The 10,027-nt window shown below is 40.1% G+C and overlaps 1 protein-coding gene across 1 annotated transcript in view; it reads left to right on the plus strand.

Moving 5' to 3' along the window:
• Positions 1-441: 441 nt before the first annotated feature.
• LOC101860811 (organic cation transporter protein) overlaps positions 442-10,027 on the plus strand; it is a 19,083-nt gene continuing 9,497 nt past the window's right edge. The window contains exons 1-4 of the mRNA XM_035969717.1: positions 442-584; positions 6,278-6,491; positions 8,121-8,224; positions 9,852-9,874. Of these exons, the coding sequence (XP_035825610.1) occupies positions 442-584; positions 6,278-6,491; positions 8,121-8,224; positions 9,852-9,874 (484 nt within the window). The remainder of the gene's footprint in view (positions 585-6,277; positions 6,492-8,120; positions 8,225-9,851; positions 9,875-10,027) is intronic.

Here is a 10,027-nt window from a genome sequence, read left to right on the forward strand (position 1 = left end):
CTTGTTTTGGAATACTTTCTATTAGCTCACTGGCGTATGAGGAAATAAAATATTTCGCTTTTGAAGCAAACTTATCTTGGTAAGTAGGGAAGAGACAGTGTCAGACTATTCCAACCATGTCCACCGACACCCCCCCTCTTTCTGTCTCTCTCTCTCTCTCTCTCTCTCTCTCTCTCTCTCTCTCTCTCTCTCTCTCTCTCTCTCTCTCTCTCTCTCTCATTCTCTCTCTCCCATGTTCTCCTCTATCCCTCTTTCTCTCGATCTCACTCTCCCTTTCTCTTTTTCTCTTTGTCTCCATCCCTCCAAATTGAGAAGTGTCAACCAAAAATGCAACAACCCAAGTATTATTCATGATTCGTAGTTTTGACATTTCCCTTTCCATTTGCATTACCCTTCAGAAAAACAAAACAAAATAAGTTTGTACGGCTGTGGGGTACCAGGATGAGGTTCGATGACGTCATTTCTGAGTTGGGAGAGTTCGGGAGATACCAGAAGCGCCTCTACTTCCTTCTGTGTATCGTGGCGGTTCCAGACGCTATGAACACACTGGGGCCTATCTTCACACTTTTGGTACCAGACCACAGGTGAGTTCGTATGAGCCTGTTTTGTGTGTGTGTGTGTGTGTGTGTGTGTGTGTGTGTGTGTGTGTGTGTGTGTGTGAGAGAGAGAGAGAGAGAGAGAGAGAGAGAGAGAGAGCGAGAGAGAGAGAGAGAGAGAGAGAGAGAGTGAGAGAGAGGGGGGGAGAATAGAGAAAAAGTGGGGGAGGAGAGAGAGAAAGAGAAAGTGTCTGAGAGAGAGAGAAAGAAAGAGAGAGAGAGAAAGAGAGAGAGAAAGAGAGAGAGAGAGAGAGAGAGAGAGAGAGAGAGAGAGAGAGAGAGAGAGAGAGAGAGAGAGAATAAATTGCTTAGTGTGTGTTGTGTATGTGTACTCGTTGGGTTTTTAAAATTTCGTTTCGTTCCTTCTCGCGTTACCATTACTGAGCAAACAGTAAAGATTGAGCCTGACAAAGAGGGTCAATGCTGCGAGCCTCTTTATAATTCCATATGAGTGAGTCTATTGACCAGTAAATCTTTCAAGTGAGGCTATTGGACAACTGCGCTGGCCTTTATCCAGAATATGATATCCGGCCAAATAGGTTATAAACAATTCTATACACAACCTCTTTGGATCCAGCTCATACAGGAAGAAAAGGCAAACGCATCAGGCCACACATCACCGGCCCACATTGGCCGTGCCTTGATCTGACTATGGAAAGTTGACGATAAATGAATTCCAAAGATTGGAGTGCTATTGAACAGAAAACAAAGAGAGAAAGTTTAGGAGCACAAGTGGAGAATTCCAAAGAATCTTCAAAGCACAAGACCTATCGCAAACTTAAGACGTCAGTGCTTGTGGGGGGGGGGTACTTTTTTATAGCAGTCTGTGGGCTACACATGACGGGGATCGCTATCAGTTGAGATTTTTTTAAATGCTAGACCTGGTGGTGTGTATATGTAGTGTTGTAATTTTTCGTGTACTTGTTTTTACACCCCCTCGAAACCATTTAGATAAATTACGAGACGGGTTTCCGATCCTACCTGTCAAGGCCAACCCGGGATGAAAGGAATACAACATCCCAGCAGAGAGACTGAGATATGCAGTGAAACTTCTCCCCACTCGGGAATAGAAGTTGGGTATCCTGCGTGTGACAGAGATGTACCTAACCACTACACCACAGACACGGTTGTATTGCTCTGACAATGCACAGCATAGATTTCAGTTTGTAATTACACACTTAATTGTCTACACTTTACCTTGAAAAGTGACCCGGAAATGAATATGTCCATTTTCTGTTCATCGTGGCGCTATAGTCTTTTGTGTTTCTAGCATGGCATCACTCTTTTCCTTTTCTTTTTTAAAGGTCTTTATTCAAATCTGTGTACCCCCCGGGGCGGTGCTACTGGCTGAAGTGTCTTTAGGCCATTCCAAAAGGGGAACATTAATCATGTTCTTAAGTACAGTAAAATTGTAATTGTAAATGGGCTGTTTCATCAATGTCATGCTCATAACTGTGCCTGAACTGCAAGAGGGAACTGCTGCTTTTTCTTTCCTAACCCTTACTATCATCATTTTTCCTCTACTTCTTTTGTATGTTTGTCACACTCTTGTGTCCCGCTTTTTGCAGGATGCCTTGATAGTCGAAGCAGACTTTGTGCTATTGAAGCTAGAGAGGTAAGCAGAGTAAGCCTGACTCCCTGTAAGGACCTCTCTGTTGACATCCACCCCTGGGCGCTCATATGACCTTATGCAGCTGCTAGCGCCGTAAAACCTCTTCTAAAACAAAACAAAAATCTGTATTTATCATATGTGTTTACTCATATGTCATACTTGCGGGCTGGTGTTTCTTATTTCGTGCTTCTTGCAATGTAGACCGAGCTATTTAAAGACGTATATTATTAGTATGGTCAACACCCGAGAGACACGAGTTCTAACCCAAGTTTGCCACACACTGGTTCTCATCTTTTAAAATGTCCTACACCGCGCCTACTGTGCTGTTAAACTTCAATTACAAACGTTTTTCGGTCAATTTGCAGTATTGGATCCGTCTCACTAAAAGCAATAAATCAGTGACTGTTTCTATGTGTAATCTGATCTAATCTGAATATCTACATCATCTCAAATCAACTAAATAATTTGTATGGTCAAATTCGTCCAAATTACGCCAAAAACATGGAAAAGTCTGTGATAAAGTGACGATCAAATCTGTAATAATTACAATGAATAGAGGGACATAACTCTTCTAAGTAGTAACCTATTGATTATCGTGATAGTGTCCCCTTTTGCCTCTTGTCTGTTGTGTAACTCTTCTGAATATAAAGGTCAGTTCCAGTGTACCTTTGATGGCTGCCTCCCTGTCTTCAATTAGAGCTGTGTGCTTGAAATAGATAATCAAAGTCAATCTAATACATTTTGGTGATGAGCAGGACCCACGAGCTAAATCTTTAGAGCTCCAGTCCTTCAAGAAACCCAAAGGCTAAGTATTTTCTAGACATGGCTTTGTACGACCAGATCAAAGAGTATAATCCGCCGATGAAACAATCCAAGATTACTTAGATAGACTGACATTCTATTTAAAGGCTAATGATGTTGCAGCAAATGAAAAGAAGAGAGCTATTTTGCTTGCAGCCATAGGCCCACATCAGTTCCGTTTGCTTAAGGACTTTACTGCCCCTAGTACCCCCTCAACAAAAACGTTTGATGAGCTATGCACGCTCCTGAAAAACCATGATTCACTCCCTCCTCCTAAGTTCTTACAACGTGCAAAATGTGACACTAGGAACAGGCATGACAATGAAACCATTGCTTAATATGTGGCTGCATTAAGACACTTAGGTGAACACTGCAAGTTTGGCGAATCTATCAACGTCAGAATAAGTGAACGGTTTGTTACTGGCGTCCACAATACTGACATCCAGAGGAAGTCGCTCCTCGATCCCTAGTTAACTCAAGACAAAGCCATCCATTTCGCAACGCCAATCCAACAAACAGCTAAAGCTGCCAGAGCACAAGCTCCCACAGCCTCGGTGAATTCTTTACAAAGCAACAGCAGACTAGGTTCTAAACCTAGCAAAACCACGTCACACAACCTAAGAGCGTCTAATGCAACTTCGCGTCAAGCACAGCAATCAGGATCTAAATCTAACAGTTCCATAGGTGTCTTGGCCCTCACCATCCTCATCAGTGTAAGTTTAAGACATCAGAATGCTACAAGTGTGACAAACAGGGACACATTGCTAAAGCTTGCAGGTCCAAACTTAACCCACCCATTGTGCAGAAGTACAACAGAGATCAATGTAGACAACCACTTCCACAGAGAAACCACTACGTCGACAACTTACTGGAACAATGTAAGTCCGAGGTGAAGCCTATCTTCCATTTATTCACCATATCTGAGAAGTCACCTTTGTCTCCAATCAATCTCCCATTTTCAGTCAATAGCCAGAATGTGAACTTTCAGTTGGACACTTGTGCTGCACTGACTGTTATCACACATGCTGACTTAAACCGTCTCATTCCAGGAATCAAGTTTCAACCGTCATCAAAACAGTCACAAACATATACAGGTGACACTGTTCCAATTGTTGGGGAGTGTACTGAATCACAATGATGAAAGTTTGAAACTTCCACTCATAGTGGTAAAGGGAGAGAGACCTCTTTTGCTGGGAAGAAATTGGCTTTCAACATTAAAACTTAACTGGCAGTCACTTTTTGCGCTAAACAGATTAGACACAGAAACTTCTGCTGTAGATCTAGGAAAAGTACTGTCAGAAAACCAGAGTGCTTTTGAAGGAATAGGCTTACTACAAGACAGAACTGTCAAAATCACCCTTAGGGATGAAAAGCCTAAATACTGCAAAGCCAGAGTGCTGCCTTACGCAATGCGCGAGAAGATAGAAAAAGAAGTTAAAAAGTAAGAGTCTATGGCATTGTAAAAAAGGTTGAAAGTTCAGAGTGGGCTACTCCTTTAGTGCCCGTGCCCAAAAAAGACGGCACAGTCAGAATTTGCGTTGACTACAAGACCATTGTAAACCAGCAAATTGAACAAAATAGATACCCTCTTCCCAGCATTGAGGAAATCGCTATCAAACTAGCAGGTAGTGAAAAGTTCATTCAACTGGATTTCTCTCTAGCATACCCTAAGTTGGAACTTCATGCTTATTCTAAACAGTACTCTACCATAAACACCCACAAGGGTCTCTATCAATACGAAAGACTCTGTTTCGGAATCTCCTCAAGTCCATGAATATTACAGGCTGTCATGGACAGTATTTTCCATGAAGTTCCAAATGTGCGTGAGTGCTCTGACAACTTGTACATTACAGGTAAACACAATACTGAGCAGCTCCAAATTCTCAATAGAGCTTTGAAAAGAGCTTGAAAATCAACAAAGAAACGTGTCAATTCATGCTTGACGAGATTAAATTCTTGGGGTATGGATTGCGCAGGGAGGGTCTCAGACCTCAGACTGAATAAACTAAAGCCATTAAATAGACACCCAAAACAGAAAATGCGCAACCCCTCAGAGTCTTCTTTGGCGTAATATATTACAATGGAAACCTCCTAGGGAATTTGATAAACACTCTATCCCATCTGTACAAGCTCCTGGAGAAAGATGTGCCTTGGCACCTGCGTAAAGAGCAAAATGAGTCTTTCAAGACAGCTAAAGACATTCTGTTGCCTGAGATACTGTTGATTCATTATGACCTAGGGAAAACTTTGATCTTGATTTGTTATGCTTCTTCTAATGGAGTTGGCACAGTATTAGCACACCAAAAAGAACATGGTGAAGGGCCCATTACTTTTGCCAGCAGATCACTAAATAAAGCTGAGAAGAATTATTTTCAATTGGGCAAGGAAGGTACTTTTCAGCAGAATGCTGTAGGCCTATGTGTTTCATGTTTATCACGCACAGTAAATATGTGCTTTAGTGTTTCATATTACTTTGCATTATGAATTTAAATTTTGTGTAGCATAATTTGAAGACTTACCAGAGTTGGAATGATAATCTTAAAAATACTTAACCGCTCATTGTTTTCCAATCAGGTCTTGCGTCATAGACATCGATATTTTCATGTTTAGTCAGTTTTAATTGGGAACTCTCGTGCTCCTTGTGAACAATAACTGAGGGTGACGATAGAAGGTTGTAGTAAAGTAACGATCAACCTGTAATAATATTACTGAATAGAGGGACATAACTCTTCCAAGTAGTAACTTTATCATGATGTTGTCCCCTTTGGCCCCCTGTCTATTGTGTAACTCTTATGAATAAAGACCATTTCCGGTGTACCCTTGATACTTCCGGTGTACTCCATATCTTCAATTAGAGCTGTGTGTTTGTTATAGACAATCAAAGTCAATCTATTACAAAGTCACTGAGTTATAATAGGCTACCAAGGGACAAACACCCCCTAAATCCCCCACCCCCATTTTGAAGCATATACATGTATTTTTATAATATCATGGGGTCAAGCCCCCTGAACCCCCTCCCCCATTTTTTTCTTACCATACTCGCGTAGCTCCTCCTTGATACACCAAGAGCACGTGAATAAGTACGCAAAGTACATAAAAATAAACAAAATACACAGGTGTCATCATCGTAAAAGCAACGTCTGAGATGGTTTTGAAGGTAATATTTCTTAATAACGCACCCTAAAACTGTTTACAGCATCAGTTCAACAGTCAACAGCAGACAGGTCTAATAAGGTCTACTTCATAAATACCCTTTTTTTTACCCCAGGTGTGCTGTTCCCGGACTGGACAACGACACGTACCAAAGCCAAGGCTCCTGGCATGACGACCTCGTCAACCGCAGCATCCCGTGGTCCGACAGTGACGAGGCCTATTCCAAGTGTCGACTCTACAAAACTGATGACCACTTGACCAACGAAACCAGGAAATGTGACCGCTGGGTGTACGAGAAAGATCCATTCCGGGAAACTTTCGTCACTGATGTACGAACAAAAATACCCTTCGTAAACAATTTTCTCTTTATAATTCCCAAAATATTGCTGATGATCCTTTTTTCCCTTCATGTTACATGCCTCGATTCTTTCAGAAGTTGTACATAATAATCAACGAAGCATCGTAGGTGAAATAGAATAAATAGGTTTCATAGAACTTATTGTCAGTCAATCAATCAACCAGTCAGTGTGTTTAATTTAAGTACGTGATTCATCTTAACATTACCACAAGAAAACAAGGATGGACACAAAGTACGACACACACAAGCACACTCATAAATTCTTTCTTTATGCTTTTTCATTCAAGCACACAGTAGCTGTAGTAAATAACTTTAAGAGTATCGTAAAGGCTTCTCACAAGCGATGGTAGATATTCTTCCGCCATAAGCTAGCAGCTCTCACCTTAAGAAATATTTTAAATGGCCATGTGACTTTCTTAAATTCTGATTATAAGTAACAATCTCTTGTGTGACCTTCAAGCACACGATAGTTCGTAAGTCCGTGTCAAGACGTTGCCAACTCTGCAGTCTTGTCCAGCGGTAAGAGGCCTAATTTGTAATTTAAATAATTGAGCGTCCGATTCCCGCTACAGTTAGTTTAAGCCGTTGTATTCTTGGGAAAGATGTATACTTTATTCTGCTTTAGTCAGTTCAACAAGCAGCTGCATGACAAATAATTTCAAGCAAACACCTGTCACAAACAACATTTTCTTTTTAATTTCACTTTTACCGCACTTATTCTCAGAATTTAAGTCATCTATGTAAAGCGTTTAGAGAGCATACTCAACCATGTTTGGGATAGAGCGCTGTATAAATGAAATATTGTTATCATCATCATCATCATCATCATCATCATCATCATCATCATCATCATCATCATCATCATCATCATCATCATCATCATCTTCATCACCATCACCTTCATCGTCGTCGTCGTCGTCGTCGTTGTCGTCATTACTATTTTCACTATTATTTTTATCATCAATATTATTATTTTTATTATTATTATTATTATCATTGTTGTTATTATTATTATGTTGTATTATTGTTGTTGTTGTTGTTGATATTATTGTTATTATTGTTATTGTTGTCTGTCCCCATAACTTAAAATTATGATTCAAAGTCAACTTTGTCACCATGTTTTTATCTTCCTATTCTCCTCAGGCCCATCCTTTCATTTTTCATGCTTGTACTAATATTATACCCTTCTTCATTGCTGCTTTCACATGCGCCACCTCTCTCTCTCTCTCTCTCTCTCTCTCTCTCTCTCTCTCTCTCTCTCTCTCTCTCTCTCTCTCTCTCTCTCTCTCTCTCTCTCTCTCTCTCATCATCAGCAGCAGCAGCAGCAGCAGCAGCAGCAGCAGCAGCAGCAGCAGCCGCATCATCATCATCACCACATCATCATCATCTAAACACGGGCTCTGATGTGATTTCGCTACTTCTTTCCTATCAAACATATAACGCTTTTATCCCCCCCCCCCCACCCCCACCTTTTTTGCGTGTTTCATCCTCTTGCAACGCCGGTTATCTTCAACATGTATGGCTTAACTGAGCCATAAGTGCCGCAAAACTCTTACTAAAACAAAAATCAAACACTGTCTCTTTCCCATGTTTCTCCCAGGAAGACCTGGTGTGCGACAGGTTCTCTCTGAGGACGTACTCCAACATGATACAGATGTCGGGAGTTTTGGTCGGTGCTCTGGTCCTGGCGCCGCTCTCAGACATGTAAGGCTCAGAATTTTAAAAACATTGTGCCATTACATAAGCACTATATATAGATTTAACGCCCCTTTCCTTCGTACACATAACACGGAACTCAAGTCGCTATGTACACAAACTGAATTCTTTTTGCGCTCGTTTTGACAACCACGACTTCTCCGACCAGCTGACAACTGTCAAAGAGACGATTCAAAATGACCGCACAGACCGTGCCAAGAGGGGCGTAGAGGATGCCATTCTCGTGTTCTTAGATAACATCTACAAACACATAGACACACCAAGAAAGTACTGCAGAATACTTTTTGCTGGTTTTTCGTTCGCATTCAACACAATCCAACCCCACATAATGGTTTCAAAATGATTTAACATGAACATAAACAAGTACATTATAACTTGAATTCTTGAATTCTTAACCAATCGACCTCAATATGTAAAATTAAATGGTGTAAAATCCGACCTAATATTCACGAGCACCCGTGCGCCCCCAAGGTTGCGTAATCTTCCCTGTCTTGTTTACGCTCTACACCCACGACTGTACTTTTGATAACAAAAAATTCAAACTAATAAACATTTGCGGATGATTCCACTCTACAAGGCCTTATGATAACAAATGAGAATGAATACAGGGACGCTCTAAATGTATTTACAAATTAAGGTGATAACCACTTCCTTTTACTAAATGTAAAAATGACAAAGGAATTAGTAATAGATTTTAGAGTTTAAAAAAGACCAATTGCAACCACTATTTATTAAAGATGAAGAGGTGAAAGTGGTAAGCTCTTACTACAAGTTTCTTGGTGTGACGATCGATAACAATCTTGACTGGCATCCCCACGCTGCTCTTGTGTATAAAAAGGTAAATCAAAGAATGTTTCTTTTACGGAAATTAAGAAGTGTCCGTGTTGATAATAAGAGTATGTCTCTGTTATACCATTCTATGATTGAAAGTGTGCTATTATTTTGTATTTGCTGCTGGGGTGGGAATTGTAAGGTGAAAGTTAAAGAAAAATGTGACAGAACCATTAAGAAAGCCAGAAAGATCTCTGGATATGATTTTACTAGAATTGATTAAATGTATAACACCATACTTATTAAAAAAGATCAAAAGCATTATAAACGACCCATCACATCCCCTTTCCACGCAAATTCTAAGATCACGCAGCGGTAGATAATAATATGTACCTCCAAAAACAAAGAAAGAAAGATATAAAAGAAGTTTTTTTTACCATCTAACAAGGCTTTCGTCAGAATGAGCATATATGTGTGTTGCTCTTTAGAGTATGTATCTATTTACTGATATAACTCCAAAGGTCTTGTAATTCCTGCATGTGGTTGAATGATGCATCTGATGTGAATGTAAATTTTGTCAGCTTTACTTCTCTTTTCATATTGAATTTCAATAAGAGTAATATATAATCTACAATTTTCTATGTATACCTGCATGTGTTTTTACGATCTTGTACAACCAAGAAAAATTTCCCTCTCGGATAATAAAGTATTATCTTATTTTATCGTATCTCTTTCAACACTGTAAGGTTAATTAAGAGACCGAGGCACCTTTTTTCTGTCCTTCATCGATAGGCTGGAATCTTTACGTAAAGGGGTTTTTCTTTTCTGTTCTCCTTAAAATCAGAAACAGGTTGTACGCCCTAAAAGGTAGGGTAGTTATACTGTGGATGTTTGTTTTAGATTGGTTTGTTATTGTTTCTTTGTTATTTAGGGTGAGATTTTTCGAGGGTGGGGGTGGTTGGGGGAAAGGAATGATGTTGTGTTTTGGTTGTTGGTTGTTGATAGTTGGGTTTTTTATGG

Source organism: Aplysia californica, unplaced genomic scaffold (genome assembly GCF_000002075.1).
Source record: "Aplysia californica isolate F4 #8 unplaced genomic scaffold, AplCal3.0 scaffold00174, whole genome shotgun sequence".
NCBI lineage: Eukaryota > Metazoa > Mollusca > Gastropoda > Aplysiida > Aplysiidae > Aplysia > Aplysia californica.